Consider the following 19,093-nt stretch of genomic DNA (forward strand, 5'->3'; position numbering starts at 1 on the left):
ATGCTATGTGAGTAAGTTAAGCTACTTTTGATTTATCTTTTTTTGTTAATGCATTTTAGCTGAAATATAGATGATCTCTTCTGACTGACTTCTACACATTTAAATAACATTGCAACTCCAGTGAAAACATTTGATAGAGTCAGTGTCAGCTAATTAGGCCTACAGATGGTTTAGATGATTATGGGATCACGGGAGTCACTGTATTTTTGGTAACTGTCAAAAACCCCAAACTACATTCGTAAGAAAGTTATAAACATTGTGACAGTTTTATTACAACTGAATTCCAGCTCTGAAGGAGCAGAAAGATGCTTTCTGCTCACAAGACAGACAAACATCAGTACACACATGCACAAGCACCTGAGATGCTTACCAAAAACTGTAGAAGATAGGAGGGTTTTCAGCTGGCTTTACAGCCTAGTGGTACTTCAAATACTGTCTACTGACTGAGCACAGCAGGAGAAGAAAGAAAACAAAGACCAGCAAGCCAACAGTAGTCCGTATCTTCCACTTTTGGTTTTTTTGATTAATGACCTTTTCTTGCGAATTGCTAAATTAAAACCTTTTCGGTATAACACTTGCCTGGGTATGTAACTAAGATGACAGAGCAGCGACCCAATTTTGCCAGCCAGAATTCAAGGAAATGTCTGTGTTGCAAAATTAAGTCAGTTGGGCACAGTTCTACTCGGAAGAACAAGGTACTCACTTTTACTCGTACAGTTAGACACATGCCTGAGCCTGAATTCCTCCCTAGGTCAGTGATCCAGCACACAGATTTAAAACTGACTTTCTACTTTACTTTCAGTGAACACTGTATGTTCAGTTGTACTGTAGAGTCTGTATTTCCTAGCTGCTTTGGCACCAGAATTCGCTTCAAAACAGATGCTTTGCCTCAGGACTTCAGTAGCTGACATAAGATGTATGTGAAGGGAGTCCCACAATACCTTATAAAGTTCTACTGGTTTTTTTATTACAGCACATTCTTTGTAGTTGAGTGGATAGCAGACTTTCATTGTTTTAGGTCAGCAGCTTCCTCTGGCTGCAGTGAAGAAGATGTGGCAGAAAAAATGCTGCTGTTCCATCGTCTGGTAGAAGACTGAGGAAATCCCTTAGCTCCAGTTCCATTGCAACAATTGATAAAGTTTCTGCTCAGAGCAGGGGAGAAAACATTGTTTAGGTATTTTGCGTTTAGAACAAAGAAAAAACCCCAAAGCATTAACCATGCAATTACTAATTAAAGTCATCAAATTATTTAAATATTGCACCTGGAATGAAATTTGAGACATAGCCATTTGGGTGCAAACACAACTATGGGAAATCTAAAAAGTAAACTGAAATTATGACTTAGATTAAAACCATACCTCTATCTTGACTCATCAGGTCTACATATGGCACTTACACTAATGAAGTCTGATCTAGTACTTCACATGTTTTGTATGAAATGCAGAGCAAGCCCTAGAAATCTTACTAGTACCCTAACTCAACACCATCTGTAAAACTCGATGCTTTGCAAGAAGCTTCTCAGACCAAGGTGCATAATGTTATGTTCTTAAGCAATTACAGCACAGTTACTGCATGAAAATAATTCCAAAGAAAATCTGCTGGCACCAGAAACTAAAGCTTTATGATAGAGCATGGCAACCTGTGCTGCACAATCCAACCTCACAATGCTGTTTTTCTCAGGCATTCCAATGGCATATTTTTAACAATATATGTGCTTTATTTAACATTTTTAATTTGTCAAAACAATCACACTGGCCCCTCAGCTATACACAATATTATTTACTTCTTACAAACATGTAACAATAGGACTACAGAACTACTAGGGTTGATTTCTCTACTTCTAGTATTAACACACTGGTTTTTTCAGTCTATGACTTAAACATCAATACACACTTAAACCTCCCCTGTGTTATCAATAGCAGCCTGTTACCTAAGAACATATAGCCATTTAGCCTAGAAGCCAATCACATTTAGTTCTGTTTAGTACGTTTTTTAATGGTGTCTATTCCTGACCTATACAGAAAGAGTATGATTACAACAATTTACCTGTTTTCAATACAAAATGAATGCCACGATTTTTATGAGGCTACACTGCCTACATTGCAGAATTCTGTGCTAATGACCAGAAAGGCTGCTAAACTGTATTAGCTTTAACCGAAGAAAAAGATCCCGTTTTCCCAAAATCGTATCAGTAGTCCTTAGTCTGAACAGTTATTAAGAATGTCAGCTGATGTACAAAGCCTTCTGGAGCTGAGTTACAACCAATTGATTTACCTTTGAGTGATGAAATAAGAACAGGGCAGTCATTTCCAGTAAGTCTAGCTCTCTTGCAAAGTTCAGGAAGCAGCTTGTTCCACCACAGAGCCTAATGCACAAAACCCCATAGCAAAAGTGTAAATCAACAAGGACTGCAACTAAGAGTATGAAAGACCTGCTAAAAATACCCTAAACTAAGATCAGATGTGTAAAAATAGAGGTCAGTGATTATGAACTCAAAAATTAGTTTACATAATGGTTTGAAATGCAGTGATTTTGCATATGTTGTGTTTTTCAATCTTCAGTGCAACTTTTTTCTGCTCAAAAATCTTTACACAGTGTCCCTCATACCTCTATAGAAAAAAGTTTAGAAGACAGAAAAAGTCACGTAATTAGCAATACCAACGCAGTCAGTTTTATTTTCTCTCAAAACAGCTCCATGGAAAGTTGTAGGAACCCAGAGTGCCGGGAATATTTCTCCGCCTGTTTTTAAGGGTTCTTACCCCCCTAAACAACGCCGTTTTAACTTCCAACCTTGGAAAAAATTACCAACGATCAGACAAGAACGAGAAAATACAGTGGTGTGAATTAGGTGATAGACTACTATGTAAAATTGTCACAGGGTGAAAAATTTAGAGATTTTGGGCTTCTCTTTGTAGTAAATAGATAAGAGTAAAAAAAATCAAAATGGAGGACTGTTGTTCTCTAAACCTTCTTCTCCTTCTTCTACTACTCCATGTTCTGCAGTAAAAGTAGCTTGGGATGACTGGATGGAGAATTCCACAGCTCCTGCCCGTGTTACTGAATAATTGGTAGGAAAGTGAAAATAATATACGTTTTTAGTAACTATTGGTTAAATTATCTTTAAAAGGCCGTGTAAATCTTGATAATTAGACTTCTCTCCTGCTTTCAGTGCTCTATGCTGTACCTGGGTCACGTTAGTGGCTCTGTTCCTCTGATAAGACTTAATAAACAACTATCCGGCAGCATTGAAACTCCAGGAAGAGTCTCGGTTTATCTTTGAAACTCCTTGCAAGGACTTTTAGAAAATTCTCTCCCATCAGGAGGTGTAGTTGGCTGGGCATACCCCACAAGGAGGGATTTGATTTATGGCACGGTTCAGTGTCAATAGTGAATAACTGTATTGAAAGTAGCGCACCTGATTGTCACCTTTCAGCTCATGCTGAGCGTAGAACACAGCTGCATCAGGACACCTTTTGAGAAGCTGATCAATAGCTTCCTCATACTTGCCCAGATGGGTATTGCAGAGAACACGGATGGTGAGGCCGACATTGTCAGCCTCTGTCAGGGGCTCCAAAACAGGCAGGGCTGAAGCTATATTGATTGACCGACTACATAAAAGAGACTGAAGACAAGAAGAAAAAGCATTGCTTGGATTGAAGACAAACGTTGCAAAAAACGCTAACCATAACCTTAGAACAGAAGCTCTTACTTGCTGGAATAATTCTGAAATAATACTTAATAAATATTGCTGAAAACTGAGAAAGCAAGTTTAGAGTGGATGCAAATGTAAATATTGTTATCAACAGAACTCTTCAGTATTTTTTTCTTCCATCAATTCAGCCGACCATTTATTTTGACTTAGATAACTTAGGGGGAAGAAGGAGGAGAGTCTGATGGAGAAAGTTGTTCATACATACATGAACATTTGCAGAACGAATCTAAGATGTAAGCAGTAAGATGTAATACCTGTTTCATACCTGTAGTCTTGAGATGTCTTCATGGTAATCTTTGTCAGACGAACATCCCACCGACATTATGGAAGTTACCCATGGGAAAATCAACCCAAAATGACTACAGGAGTTTATCTATACAAGACAGAATCAAGTTGCAATAAAAGAAACATTTCTGTTAGTGACAGTTCCATGTGAAACTCACTGTGAGTAAAGAAAATTTTGATTTCAAATAGGATAATTTAGAAGAGTGCCTACCCTTTCTTTCCTGGTTCATGCAATTTGGTAACAAATAAACTGGAAACTTCTATTTAGCTCTGTATTTCAGTTTTCCTGTTCGTAATTCTTTAGAATTCATCATTCACACAATTTTCTCATTTAGTTAGCTTTCTAAAATTGTAAATAATCCACCTGACAAATTCTCATTGTTTCGTTTTAACCCTTATTTCTATCCAAAGCTGAGATTCCTGTTGGAAGTATAGTTGCAAATCTCCCCAAGGAGCAGGACTGCCCAGAGCCAGCAATACTAATTTGTAACTGCACACCACCTTATTTGATTTCACTCTTGCTTCTTTTAAGAGATAAACTGTCTAGAATCAACATATTAAGGATGGTACTTGGATAGATTTTGGAGGAACACTGCAGTCCTTAAACTTCCTCTGTGTGGTTAACAACTTACTAGATCCTCTGTTGTTTTCAATGGCTTAGTCTCAGGAAGTTGCTTCTTTGATATTCTCCAAACATACTGAGAAGTAACCCTCAATAGGAGCTCCTGAACTATTTCTTCCTGAGAGGACACTAAAAGAAGAGCTTCCCAGAAATCCACCAGGAGCTGGGGAATAGTGTTTTCACTGCTACTACACAACATCTAAGAACAAAAACGACAGAAGACAGACAGCAAGTTAGACTGCGGTGATTATTAGTACCAAAAGTTAGAAAAGACAGGAGGAACAGTTTTTCACTTTTACTAGAAGCAAAATTTTGATTCCTTTTTTGTCCTATGATTCTATGTAATACACTTCTAGGCAAAGTAAAAAGTTCATGAAATGATCTTAAGGTAATCAATTCTGACCAACAGATTTGATTTCTTCTTCAATATTTACTCCACTGCTAGAAATGTCAGTACAAATGTCAGCAAATATTTACAGATTGCTAATGAGGAGGATTTTTTTATATGCCAATACACAAGTAGGTGTCTTCAAAGAAAGACTCTATAGTCCATGATAAGATACGTTGTGTAGCTCAGCTGGGTATCATGGTAGGACCCACAAAGAAGTGCCAGCTTTGTGCCCGCAAAAAGGACTTTCATTTCCAAATGGTTTTAAACAACAACACTTGGTCTAGTTGGAACTACGTGACTTGCTCTTTTTGATACAGGTCTTTCAAAGTAACATAGTAAGACTGCAACACACGTACAATGAAGAACACGTTTTAACCCAAGTCTTGCTATTCATGGTAGATAAAAGAAAAAAGGTTTGTCTATTCCCAGCTGAAAGAAAGAAAACTTCAGGGACACTAGAAAAACTATCAGTATTTCTTCTTAGAAACTGAAGACACACACTTTCACCAATTTATACAGATCATCAGAACATTATCTACCTTCACATTTAGGCCTGATTCTTTAGAGGTCTGTTTTAATCCTAAAGATTTCTTTAAAAGAAGCTTATGGAACTAATATAAATTCTGTTAAATTTCAGTGGCCTTAAGAAGCTCGATCACTAGGAAGCCACTGAAAGAGCTCTGAGATCAGGGTATTTTCCATTCAAATGATAGGGTAAAAGCAAAGAATTTAATGGATTTTTTTTTTCTTTACTTAACCACTATTTCATTCCAGAAGGTCCAGTTTCTGACTATGTAACCATCTGTCATGACTAGAATATCTCCAACCTTCATCTTGCTATTTCTGAAGAAATGCTGAAATGTGAGTGAAGGAGCAGCTGAGGCTGCTTTTCTTACCCACAACAATGTCACTATAAAAAAAATAGAAGCAAAAACATGATCACAGGCCAACCTTGAAAAAGGTATCTGCTTCTTCTAGTTCAATTTTACTGTTCTCATGTAAAGCCACAGTGGCAGCCACCAGTAAACCAGGCTGCATCTCCTTCAGGTGAACAGCAAACTCAGTTGGCATAACAATTCCTTCCTTACGCTGCTGCAGGAGTCGTGGTTGCCCAATGAAGCCACAAGCCAGTGTTGTCTACAAGCATAATTAGATATAAATCAGGTAAAGAATTCAATATATATATGATTCTAGTCAGTAAACTCAGTATTTCCTCAGGCAGTGAAATTTAGATGGAAGTAGCCAGGAAAGAAAGTAAATCCTTTCTGCAATTCATAGAGTAGCTCTCTGGGGACCGAGATCCAAATCACGTTCTGGAGCAGCGACTCCTGAAAAACAGGCATTGTGCCTAAACACTGAAAGCAACATGCTGTTGAAAGATGGAGTTAGTGCACACATAAGAAAGATGGATTTCACAAAGAAATCCAAGACATTTGATATACAGAGTGGTTTTAAAAATCACTGGCTGACTTTTCAAGAGGCTACTTTGCTAAATTTCAGTAGACTACTTTGCTAAAGTATGATTTTTATTTTGAAAATACCCCTGAAACAATGATCAAAATGTGCTGCACTTTGTGCAACAGGAAGCTATTTCAGGGTATGTGAGTGCTTTTGAAGGTGACTATAACAATATATTCCCATTTTAAAGACAAATGATGGAAAAATGATGCCTAAGTAAATTAAATGAATTACACAAGAAATATAAAGCAGATCTAGACGGAAAATTCAGATTAGCTTTCTGAAAGTGTTTTTTTTTTCCTAGTTTGAAATAAAATGCTTTTTTAAAGGTGAAGTGCAATAGAATATATTTAATAGCTCAGATTAGAAAGAAAGAAAATCCAACCAAAACAACTCAAGCCTAAGCCACCTTATTCTCAAAATAACATCCATGCAGTGTGTGTTTGCTCACAACATGGCAATTTCATTTATCGTGCTGCAAAAGCAGTTGGTGCTGAATGTAATTCTTGAAACAGCTCCCCACAGTTCTCACCTTGCAATTAAAAAATGGCTAACTATAAAAACTCTGCAGGACTTCTTCCACCAAAGCATGATACCTAACTTTGAAACAGCTATCCACTTACTTCAAAAGTGTTTAGACTCCCAATATCTCACTGTAAGAAAAAGTCTCTGTTTCAAACTCTATCACCTTTCAATATTCCACAGTCTTGATCAAATTTAACAAGAAGTAATTTACAGACTGGTCTCACACATGTGAACATCTATAGCAGAGACAGCTCCACTAACATTTTTGCCCCCAGTGATGAGGAATTCTTACTTTGATAGCACTGAAGTAGGTTCTGATCTGGTCTTGGTAAGAGTTAAGTACTTTGATTCCACATAAGATGTGAAATTGTATACAGAAACTTCTGTTTGTGAGCACAATGGACAAATATTCTGCTGAAGAGCAATTTTCTAACAGCTGTTCACATACAGATGAAGTTTTCATGGGCATATCACATATTAATTACAGGTGGAGAGGCGTAGAAATGCTACTATACAATCCTCCCATGCAGCTGAAGAGCACTGGCAGAGTTGGTTACATCCCAGTAAACAACATTTAATTGATCAAGAATTAAGAGCTTCAAAACTTGCTTGTTTGGTAAGTCTTCACCCAAGACAAGACTACCCTACCTCCAGGGTAAACTGTACAGTCCTCCATTCTACTGTACAGCCCTCCATTCTACTGTTACTGCAGACATTCGGTGGAGTCTACACAGCATATCAGGAGGAAGGGGAGTAACCAAAAGTTTCTTTCACCGTAAAATGCAACTACAAGTCAAACTATTGATTTGGACTTTTCAAAGCTTGAATAGCTCATGCCCTCAGCATAATTTACCTCCTTATAGGAGTCCATTTCATGTTCATACATTGTCAGGTCTCCCATTTTCAGAGCCAAGAAAGCCTTAGTAAGTGTCAGGACCACTGATGGCATCATCTTTTCTACTTTCTGAAGATACTTCACAGCTGTCAAAGGACATACGTTTCTCATGCAGGGACTGCAAAGGATATGAGGCAGCTGCACAGGGTCCGCGAGATAGAATATCTGGAGAACTTTATTTCCTGATTCCTATTGAAATAAAAGCCATTTGACAGTTTAGACCTTTTCAGATATATAGTCTTCTATGGGATATGAAAGTAGTGCCATTCTGCTGTTGTTTTTGTTTTTTGTGGTTGGTTTGTTTGTTTTTTTTCAAAACAGGCAAGTTCAGCATAGCTATCAAACCACAGTGCCTTTCTTGCCTCTCTCCTCCCCACTGGTAGAAGAGAAGGATTTCTAACTGGTAGTGATTCAACCCATTTTCTGGTGTGCCAGGAGAACATCCACCACCAAAATGAATTGTTTTTAGCAATCTGTGTAATTTAGCAATGTTCAAAGAAACAGTTGGTTTTGCTACAGAAATGAGAGATGACAGAAATTTGAGGCAGGGCTTTCCTAAAACAGAAGTGTCTCTGTGCAAGTGGGAACCAGATCCCTAGCAACATGCATCATGATAGCCAAATCTGTAAGAAGTTGCTTGAAAGCAGCCCAAAGCATCACAGGTGCTGCTTGCTATGCAACAAAAATGGGAAAAGAAAAATAATGTGAAAAAGAGTAACTGTGAAACTAAAAAAGCAGCTCAGTGTTTTCAAAGGGAAATTGATTTATATTTGATACACAGTTCTTAAAATCAGAACTAAATCAGCAGATTACAAATAATCCAACTTATTTCTACCTTACTTAATTCTTCATTTGAGTCTTCATTAAGAGAATGAGTTAAGTAAAATATAAATCCTCTCTCGTATGTCTGCATTTCATCACCTTCTGAAACTAGTCTCTTTAAAACTTCAGTCATGGATAAACCTGACATTCTGTAGTATGGCAAAGCAAGGTGGTAATTCTTTGTGTCAAACCTGAAGGAAATAGAGAGGAAGGAAAAAAATAACAAAACAACTATGGGCAACGCTTTTGCCATCACTCTTTATAAGAACTACGACTACATCAAACAAAGTCGCAGGCACATCAGTTATCAGCATATATTGTTCGTATTCAACATAGTGTTGAATTCTGTTCAATGACAATAAAGACAACTAGATACTGAAGAGAGGATTAGATTAAGTAGGTTTTGTAAAACAGAAAAATTTGTGTTACATATGCAATACTAATGTAAAATAGCAAAGAATTATGGATTTTCATTTTAAAATTACACTACTGGAAACACAGCTCACCTATACCACTTTGATAACTAAAACATACCTGCTATAGCAGTCTCCTAAGAAGGCACAACTTTCTCTGAATGCTCTTAGAAGATCGTCCTTCTCATCTGATTTAAGGAAATGAGGATCCATTATAGCTGCTCTGACCAGTAAGTGAGCTTCACTTAAAAGATGGATGCAGCTCTCAGTTTTAACATTTTCGTAAGTTCTACTATAATCTACCTAGAACAGACACAGGATATACTTAGGCTGCTGACAAAAATTAGGAATATACAGGAACAATTCTAATGAGGATGGCAGCTATTTGAAACAGGATTATGGCTATTCATAAGAAATGTATTACACTATATTCAGCAATGATGTCCATCAGAGATTAATTAACATTAGTTATTTTTAGTTAGCAAACAACAAAAGCAAGAGCTGGGCAATACCATTTCTCTGTAAAGCTGAATTGTTGAAACGGTGTTTATAATATATAAATTCCAACCAGGCTCTGACTCAGAATTTGTTCTGGATTTGATGCTGTCAGCCTTTCTGGAACTAGAGGAAAGGAAAAGAGTTGTCAGTGTTGAAATAAACACTGCACAACCAAAAAAAACCCCACTCATTTCATAATTCAAATGCATAAATAGGTATGTTTGCAGACTAGTAAGTGCTGGAGAGTTAAGCTGTGAATTTAAGTCATACTGGCTAACAACAGAACAGGGATGAGCATGTTCATACATCAGAGACATCATCAGAACTGTCCACTACATCTTCTTCTGTGTTAAACACCAGGGAATATCAGAAATCATAGAATCATCAAATGGCTTGGCTTGAACCTTAAAGATCATCTAGTTCTGACCCCCCTGTCATAAGCATGGGATGCCACCCACTGAGCAGGTCAGACTGCCCAGGGCCTTATCCAACCAGACCTTGAAGAGGTAAGTAATTTAAATTAGCTGTTTACTCACCTCCTGTAAGGACTTAGTGCATGTTTGCCCCTGCAGCTCTATCAAAGTATTTGCCAAGTCATGGCATAAAGAGTTACCAGAATGCTTTTATTCTAAAACGCTGGCTCGGTCTATAAAGCCCTGAGGTTAAAAACATTGTAGGAAAACAGACTCTTTTTGTTCTGGTTTTGGATTTATTTTAACTGTACTAGGATATTTACATCTTTATTTTCAAATTATGGCACTAAGGAGCTTAATTTTGTCCAATTTACATTCTTTACAAAAGGCAAAAAGTGTATCTTCTTCAAATGCCAATTAAAATATTTGAAACAACACAACTGGCAGAAAATATCCTTTATACAAGAAAACTACAGTATTTTGAATAGTCATTTTCCCTGACAGGCTTCTCCTTATCTTCTTCTGAATAATGTCTGCCCTAGACTTTAAGAAATATTGGTTCATAACTCCTCAATCAACTAAAACTGTCCCACTCTTGTTAATTAACTTACACTGACTTTAATAAAAGTGGTTTCTGAATAGCTGTTTAGAATAGTTGCTTAGCTGTTTTATGAAACGCCTTCAAATATGGAAGGTGAATAGCAGTTTCCATGGAAACTTGTAAGAAGTCGCATATGCCTCTGGCTACATACGTGCTACAACAGCAACTCGGGGCAAAGTCTGATCCAACTTTTGTAATGGATAACTACAGTGGTGTTCGCAACTTTCTTGGAAAGAACCCTTAGCCAAAACCAAGACATTTAAATGTTGTCCTGCAACATATTTTGTAACCTGTAGCTTTGGAGCTATATATTTTTGGTACTCTATATTTTTTTTCAAGATAAATATTTTTTTAATTCTCAGGATAAATTCTTAGCAATGTTATTTTAACATTTTGTTGATTTCAAGCATTTGTGACTTTATGCTCATTTCTTCTATGTCAGTAAATACAGTAAAAATGAAAAAAAAAAACTTGATTGCTCTTCTCAATCACTAAGAAGACAATTATTTCTAAAGAGTTTTGTAACAGAGGAACCACTCTTCAACTGCAATATCCACAAGTTCAGCACTGTACACAGAGCCAGAAGTACTGTCTCCTTAAAAGACACAAATTCTTACAGCATCCTTCTTGTAGGCTTTCTTCTTTCAGTAATATCTTCTGTGTCTGCCTTAGTCAAAAGAATTATATGGTTTTTGAAATGACAGATAGCTCTTGGTCCTATAAAAAGCTGCATTCTTAATGTACAGACATCCAGTGTGACAGGTGGACAAGCCTATAAAGGAAAGTTACTGTTTTGTAATTTCATTTGGTATGTACATTGAGTTTTTAAATAAATCAGAAAAAAAAAATAACCTTTGTACAATGATCTGACATTAAAAACATTCACCGGCTTTGCTAACTTTGAGTGCTTCATTTGAGCAAAAATAAAAATACTCATAAATGCCTAACAAGAATCATTTAATAATGAGTGAAAAAAAAATTATTTCACTCTTCAAAGCAACTGCACAGTTTCAGCTATGTTTCTCAAAATAACAGAACCTGAGGTAGATGCCTAACATGGAAAACTTTATCCCGAATAGTTTGAATTTGGCCAAATTTTAAAAAACTGCCTGGTTATAAAAGTCTTGATTTCAGTTGCTTATAAAAACCAATTACAGATAGAAGTATTATATTTGCTTGCCTATTTGTTACCTTACATAGCCAGTATTATTTCCCCAATTTGTTCTACATGCACTTTTCACGTAAAACATATGCTATCATCTATACTGAAATAAAAACTGAAAAATGCAATCTCATTTGCACTGAAATATTCTAAATTTACAGCTTTAGAAAGATAAAATACTACAGTTACAAATTAACATACACAGTGAAACAAGACAACACAGCACTCTATGTGTAACCTGCTTTTTCAAGACACCTCAACCTTTCTTGTAAGAGGTGGTGATCTGGAGGCTCTAGACCGCCCTGGGCTAGCGAGACCCAGAACAAGGCGGCTCTAAAACCGGTGTAAAAAAACAGCAGGAAAAATAGTAATAGCAAATAATAAAAATAACCACCATCACCCATCACACTTCAAACTCCACACTGGGGCAGGGACACCCATGAGGCAACTGGCCCACGAAGGACTCACACCAGCGCAGGGACGCCCCTGAGGGACTGTAGCCCATGCAGGGATCCATGCCAGAGTGGGTGGGCAGACTGTGGATGGCAAGATACAGCATGGAAATCTGTGCAGGACTGCAGCCTTCACACCTCTCCAAAACTCCTACAGAGACAGGAGGCAGCCTATTGCCTGACTGGAGGAATTGTGACAAATTTCAATGTAACCCACAGTGAAAACGCAGAAAGCTGAGACTAGAGAATGGACGGAAAGATTGTGTCACGTGCCAGTATTAGCTATCCAGAGCAGAGAATACATGTTTGGCTCTTGAAAATTTTATAAAGCTTCTACTGTCCTATGGTTTCTTTATGTCTCCTGTCTACATGCTCAGAAGAAATCCTTAAATGCTATCTTAAAATACACCTCCGTCTACCTTTCCTACTACTTTTATTAATGTGTATCATGATCTTTACATTCAATAGATTTTTACTGATGAGCAATTTAAGGAAGGGAAATAGTTTAGACCTCCAAGGATCAAAAGCCCTCCTCCTAAAAAACATGCCCTAAATATTTGGTAGCAGACTTGTTCAGTTGCCTACGTGCCTCTTAGAAAAACTGGTATTTCAAGGACACCTAAGAGAGAGAAACATCACACAATAAAAGAAAACTCTTCACTCTTCCTTCAGTTTTATACAGAAAAGCATGGAATTTAGTTTAAAAAAGAAGTGATTTTATAGCTTTTCACATTTTTGAAAACATTCTACTAATGGTCTAGAATTTTACGTGGCAATAATAGATTGTTTCATTGAGAGATCTGTAGACCAGCAAAATACAACATGCCATAGCCTGAAGTAAAATATTCATTTTGGATGTTATTTTATTGGTTCAGCCACTAGAAACTAACAGGATCTCAAAAGAAAATGTAAGTCAACTAAGTGTCATACCACTACTCCCACTCTTTCAGTGAGATAATGAGAGGTGTACCTTCACCGTCGTGTCAATATATGGATCCTCATCACGAGCTGCTGCTGCACTGCATCTCACTGTGAAGCACTGCAGGCTCTGACTAGAGAGGAAAGAAGAAAACACAACAATGAAGGAAAGAAATTAAGACTTGCAAAAATCAAGTAGCCAAGACTACAGTGAATCAGCTCTTTTTTCTTTGAAGAAATGGGCTTTAAAGCCTAAGCAGGAAGGTATGCTGAACTAACACATGAGCCAGAGATTTCCAGGAGGCTATGAGGGACGTATCAGAGGGGAAAAAAAATTTAAAAAGGACAGCAGCATAGAGAAACATAGTAATACTATCAGTGGAATCATAAACATAGTACCTTGTAATGACATGCAGGAACTGTGGAGTGAGGACTGCCTGCTCTGACTTCTCCGAATATTGGTAAGTAGAAATTAGTTCTACTAACTTCCCAATTGAGTAGAGATATCCAACATGAGGTAAAGAGAAAAAGCAAAAGAGACTCAGAAGTTTTCTCTCATTCTCAGCTTCCTCACAGGCTGTTGCAGAACTTCCTAGATGTAACAATGAGAAAGGTATTTTATGTACTTCATAAATCAAAACCTGGCAATTCCATTCCAAGCTTGATGCCTAAAAGATACAATCAAACCTGCCCAAGTTGCAGACTAGTTTTCTTAGTAGCTAGTAAAAAATAGTTTTATATGAAGCTCAGTGTGCATGTCAAAAATTTGTATGACATGTTATCTCATTTGGAGGCATATTCACAAAAATATGGACCTAGCACCTAGTGAAGAAATTCTATAGATGTAACAGCATTAGAGAGTCTTGGTAAACTCACCACAACTAAGCATCCATGGATTGAAAGTCTAATCTTAGACAATTACTTTTAAGGTGGAATGAATGCTCATCCAGAACTGCAGCTCACAAAAAAATAGGTCACCACTTAGGAAAGGAAAGGCTGGAAATGGCAGAATTTATTAGGACGCCACTTTAGCAGGTAACAGCTGTGTTCATTTTCTACAGACCCTCTTGTCAAAGCCTGTAAATCACATGAGAGCATAACACAGCTGGAGTTAAATGGCAAGCAGCTCATTCTTTTCAGTCAGCTGCAAGTTAAATGAGGCATTGCTACTTAGCAGACAGTAAATCATCTCAAACCGAGTGAGCAGTCAGTAAAAGGCAAGGGCCAACCATACCCTGGGATGCATCAGGCACAGCACTGCCAGGGGGGCAGGGATGGTATTGTCCCGCTCTGCTCTGCACTGGGGCAGCATTATCTTGAGTCCTACGGTCAGTGTGAGGCACCACAATACAGGAAGGATATAAAGCTATTAGAGAAGAAGCTAAGGTAGGGCTAAAAAGATGGTGAAGAGTCTGGAGGGGAGGCCACAGGAGGAGTAGCTGAGGGCACTTGGTTTGTTCAGCCTGGCAGAGACTGAGGAGAGACCTAAGAGCATTCTACATGCAGTTCCTGAGGGAATGGCATGAAGCTGTGTGAGGGGAGGTTTAGGTTGGGTATTAGGAAAAGGTTCTTCCCCCAGAGGGTGGTTGGGCACTGGAACAGGCTCCCCAGGGCGGTGGTCATAGCCCAAGCCCGCCAGAGCTCAAGGAGCATTTGGAAAATGTTCTCAGGCACTTGGTGGGAATCTTGGGGTTCTCCTGCACAGGGCCAGGAGTTGGATTTGATGATGCTTGTGAGTCCCTTCCAACTCAGGACCTTCTATGATTCTATGAAATCTGACTGCTAACATACAGCATTAAATTCTTCCATGGGTCTTTTGGGGCTTGAGCTAGTGAACCCCTAAAATCTGCATTCATCCCTTCCAGTTTTAATTAAAGCCCTTCAGAAATGTAACCAGTATCTTAGTGATTATTAACGTTTACTACTCTGATTTCCTCGGCTGGCTGAGAGGCAGTCTAGTATCTTGTAACACTACGGAGAATTTTATTAATGCAATGTGAAGACTGACTGTTTTGCAACACAAAATTTATCAGTAAAGAACTGATAAAAGCTGATTTAGTCACACTTTTTGTGTGATGAATTGGTATGTTAGTTCAAGGTTTATGTAGAACTTGGACAAATTAAAAGACTTTTTGTTAACAGAAGCTCAGTTTAAACAACTGAAAAAGGAGGAAGATCTCAATTTAAAAACAAATCATACAGAAATCACGCAGTGTATGAAACAGGATATACAAAGAAGCTCCTTCCTTTCACAAGTCTCCTATGACACAGTCCATAGTGCATTCATGCATATCCATATACCTGTCTGGTATACAGGAAGCAGTTGAAGAGAGTGCAACTTTGTCTCTTCACAAAACCCAAAAGGCGACTGATCAGGTGCAAAACGTCTAGAAAAAAGTCCAAAACAACATGGGACTGCCGTGAGAAATTATGATGATAAACTTTGGACAAGTAAACAACACTGGTTATAAGAGGCACAGCTCATGTTTCAACACTCAATAATAATGCACACTCTTACTACCAATGCCATTGTAGAAGCCAAGAAGCAGCACAGCTAGCTAGAACTATATTGAGTTCCTGCAACCAAAATCCTCTCTCTTTGCTTGTCTGCAAGATGCACATCAAAGTCTGAGATCACTGAAGAAATCCTGCAATTGACTTTGACCTCAATTTAACCTTCTTTTTCCTCTCTCTTTCTATTCCACTGAGCTATATGGAACATCATGCCATCTCCAATACAATTTTTTTCCCTATTATGTGTCATCCTTTTCCCTCCTTTGCTTTGGAATTCACTGTTGGACCCTGACATCAATTCTTCCTCGGCTTTTGACAGAAATTCTGATGAAAGAGGAAGACTAAATCAGCTTCCTGAGGAGGGGACCTGGAGAGGCAGGTGCTGAACATTTCCCCCTGGGATCCTGGGACAAGATACCTGGGAAGGGCTCAAAGCTGTGCCAGGGGAGGTCCAGACTTGACATGAGGAAGCATTTTCTTACCGAGAATAGTGAAACACTGACAGGTTTCCTAGAGAGGTGATTGATGCCCTAGACCTGTCACTGTTTAAGAGGTGTTTGGACTGTGCCCTTAATTATATGCTTTAACAGTGGCTCACCCCAGAAGTGGTCAGGCAGTTGCACTAGATGATTGCTGCAGATCCCTTCCAAGTGAAATATTCCAAGATAGTAAAAAATGGGCTTTATTTAGTATCCCATAATTTCCTCAGTTCCAAAGAAACACCAAACCTTATAAAAACCCCAGAAGTAAAAACATCAGGAGTTTTCTTTCAAAAAGACAAAACACACAACTCAGTTTGGTTTTTTGTAGTAAATTAACCCATAAAAGGGAAAGTATGTCTGTAATACCTGAAAAGCAGATACTGCACTTGGAAGCGCTTTGTGTCTTCTGTAGGTAACTCTGTGGATTCCAGTGTGATGGGTATCTCACATAGCTTACTTTCTTCCCCAAGCAGTTCCACTGGCTTCTGACATACGATGAACTCATCTAATTCAAGCTGTAAAGTATGTGTTGAAGGACTTTCATCTCTCACACCTGAGCAATGAAAATGCTATCTTAATTGTTCAAACCATTCCACTCGGCAGTAAGAAAATGGTATGACATAATATCAATTAAACGCTCCAATTACAGCTAGCTAGCTAGCTAGCACTGGCTTCCTCAAACCACAAGATTTTGAAAACAACCATGCTAGAAGATGGGAACAATTCCTATTTAAGCCTCAAAAGTCTGAATACTTAAGAGTCAAGATTTCTGGGGAAAAAAAACCCAAACAGGTAAACCGTTCATTAGAAGGCGAGTCCAAGGCAACCAGAGCCGCAAATGGCTGGTCATCAAAAAATGTTGACTTTTGCCTGAAGAGGTTTTGAGAAGGCAGAGGCAACTATCAGAGGAAGTTGTATTGTCTTAAACTCACTTAAGTCCTGGAAAGCAAATCCTAATAACACTCACAAAGTAACTGGAACTTTTCTATGCAGTTTTCAGTAATAAAAACAACTGGGGATAGGACGCCACTATCTGGAAAAGATCCATGTTCACTCAGTTAAGAACATTACATTTATATTGTTCCCACCTGAAGAGTCTTATTTACCTTTAAATTTTTTCTAGGTACAGTTTCCATTCCTAAAAGACCATCCTTTTAAGTTTCTTCAGTTATAAAGAAAGGACCTTCCTAAGGTTTGTTGGTGTTGATCTGATACATATACGTTTGGAAAAGTGGGAATTGATAATTCATTACATACAGATTGCTATCTGTACACCTATTTCTGGGATTTCTAGAATTCTAAGGCAAGCCCCCGAGTAAGATAACGGCCTGAAAAAGGAGAATGTGCTTTATTATGGCAGGTTCCGAGCCTAACAGTTACAAAAGCACACAGACATCACAACAGAAACATTCTTAATTGTGTAAGTCAGTTACTTAGGCAGTGACACTGATAGAATTTTTCTGAACACAGCACACTGAACTACTACCACTTTAACTTGGCCCATTGTGGCACCGTACAACAGGGACCTAATTCTGTGTCTGCAGATGCTGTACTACCCTCTAAGTGTGATGGCATATTAGTATGAAATGTTACCTCCAACTGCAGGTTGGTACAACTTTTCACGCCCTAGATTATTCAGCTGATAGTCAGTGATAGGACGATGTGGAATTATTTTCTGAAGGGCAAAGACCCTGTTTGAGACTACTTTCAGAACAACAGGAATCAACTAGCAGATTCTTGGAGATAAAAAAAAAAAAAAATAAATAAAAATTTAAATTATTTCAGCACCTACCTCCATCCTCAGCCTTTTCTGGTGCACTGACTCCCTGAGCACATTGCTTTGTCCTGTCTGCACTTTGCTGAACCAGTTCCAGTTTCAGGATTAGAACATCCAGCTCTGTTGTTACAGCTATATGTCTGGCACAAAATGCAACTTCAAAAAAAATATCAATGTGCAAAATTAAGGAGCGTTCAAAATCTAACACAGTCAAATTCTGGTTTACGACCAGGTATTTCAAACAGAACATGACTAGTTTATTCTTGCAGCCCACAAGAAGATCTCCATTCACAGGACAACATGAAATGCACAGTGGAGGATCTGAAAGTGGCATTTCAACAACTGACATCTGTTCTTTTAAGGTTTCACTGTATGACTCTTCCATCTTGTGACCAACCATCCGAACACACACGCGAGCACTCCCTGAAGACATGCATCTCCAGTTCATATATGCTCTTAGGAAAGTTGCTTTGCTTTTTTCTTCAATTGTCACCAGATAGTCTCCTTAAAAGAAAGCATACTGATATATCATTAAAAAACAGAGCACAGTTTCTGAGCTCTTTACCTGCTGTAGTATGCTACAAAGAACATCTTCAAGTCTCAACTCTTACAAAAAATTCCAAAAACAGTTTTCACCGATTTTTCCCTAATTAAATACAAAGTGCAAATTTCTTTGCTGGGTGGCACACACTTCACACACCAGTAAAAAGCAGGATTTACAGATGTAGATCCAGGGTAACTCCTATGTGAATTATCTCTATGAGTTGTGACTGCAGACAAGGTCCCCCACTCCCCGCCTCCTCACACCCATTAATGAGGAAATGTTTTGTTCTCTACAGACCATGGAAAGCAATAGACTTATGAAGAGCTGTGGGATCGGCTGGAACGACCACCCACTCCGTGCTCTAAAAACAAAAAACAAAAACAAAAAACCAAAAGCAGGGAAGGGGGCACAGACCGCAACCGAGGCGGAGGCAGACGACGAAGGGAGATGCGGCCCGTACCCTCTCTGCAGGCTCAAGCGCTGCCGGCGCTGGGACCGGCCCGCGCTTCCCAGCCCGGGCCGCTGGGCAGCCCGCTCCAGCAGGCGCGCCCTACCTCGAGCTCGGAGGGAGCCTGAGAAGGAGCCTGAGGGGAAGTCTGAGGCAGAGAC

General features: G+C 38.6%; 2 protein-coding genes across 8 annotated transcripts in view; one reads left to right on the forward strand and one right to left on the reverse strand.

Moving 5' to 3' along the window:
* CP (ceruloplasmin (ferroxidase)) overlaps nucleotides 1-7,840 on the forward strand; it is a 27,113-nt gene extending 19,273 nt beyond the window's left edge. For 2 of the 3 annotated variants that reach the window (XM_008633821.2, XM_017734395.1), the window contains exon 19: nucleotides 1-88. This exon is cut by the window's left edge and continues 1,123 nt beyond it. Coding sequence is in view for 1 of the 3 variants with exons in the window: in XM_017734394.1 (XP_017589883.1) it covers nucleotides 7,481-7,494 (14 nt within the window). In the remaining 2 variants the exon portion in view is untranslated. Of the gene's footprint in view, nucleotides 89-7,480 lie in introns of those variants that run through there. The other variant, XM_017734394.1, reaches the window with a different exon arrangement.
* The window catches only part of HPS3 (HPS3, biogenesis of lysosomal organelles complex 2 subunit 1), a 19,322-nt gene continuing 472 nt past the window's right edge, over nucleotides 244-19,093 (reverse strand). The window contains exons 2-17 of one of the 5 annotated variants that reach the window (XM_017734396.1): nucleotides 17,956-18,444; nucleotides 16,530-16,716; nucleotides 15,469-15,554; nucleotides 13,567-13,765; nucleotides 13,220-13,301; nucleotides 11,253-11,407; nucleotides 9,636-9,744; nucleotides 9,245-9,426; nucleotides 8,724-8,901; nucleotides 7,847-8,077; nucleotides 5,962-6,147; nucleotides 4,630-4,818; nucleotides 3,978-4,085; nucleotides 3,416-3,622; nucleotides 2,275-2,365; nucleotides 244-1,142 (exon numbers count right to left, since the gene is read on the reverse strand). In XM_017734396.1, coding sequence (XP_017589885.1) covers nucleotides 1,015-1,142; nucleotides 2,275-2,365; nucleotides 3,416-3,622; nucleotides 3,978-4,085; nucleotides 4,630-4,818; nucleotides 5,962-6,147; nucleotides 7,847-8,077; nucleotides 8,724-8,901; nucleotides 9,245-9,426; nucleotides 9,636-9,744; nucleotides 11,253-11,407; nucleotides 13,220-13,301; nucleotides 13,567-13,765; nucleotides 15,469-15,554; nucleotides 16,530-16,716; nucleotides 17,956-18,444 — 2,807 coding nt within the window. In that variant the 3' untranslated portion in view covers nucleotides 244-1,014. Of the gene's footprint in view, nucleotides 1,143-2,274; nucleotides 2,366-3,415; nucleotides 3,623-3,977; nucleotides 4,086-4,629; nucleotides 4,819-5,961; nucleotides 6,148-7,846; nucleotides 8,078-8,723; nucleotides 8,902-9,244; nucleotides 9,427-9,635; nucleotides 9,745-11,252; nucleotides 11,408-13,219; nucleotides 13,302-13,566; nucleotides 13,766-15,468; nucleotides 15,555-16,529; nucleotides 16,717-17,955; nucleotides 19,088-19,093 lie in introns of those variants that run through there. The other 4 variants (XM_017734397.1, XM_017734400.1, XM_017734398.1 and 1 more) reach the window with 4 other exon arrangements.

This window comes from Corvus brachyrhynchos, unplaced genomic scaffold (assembly GCF_000691975.1).
Source record: "Corvus brachyrhynchos isolate BGI_N302 unplaced genomic scaffold, ASM69197v1 scaffold544, whole genome shotgun sequence".
NCBI lineage: Eukaryota > Metazoa > Chordata > Aves > Passeriformes > Corvidae > Corvus > Corvus brachyrhynchos.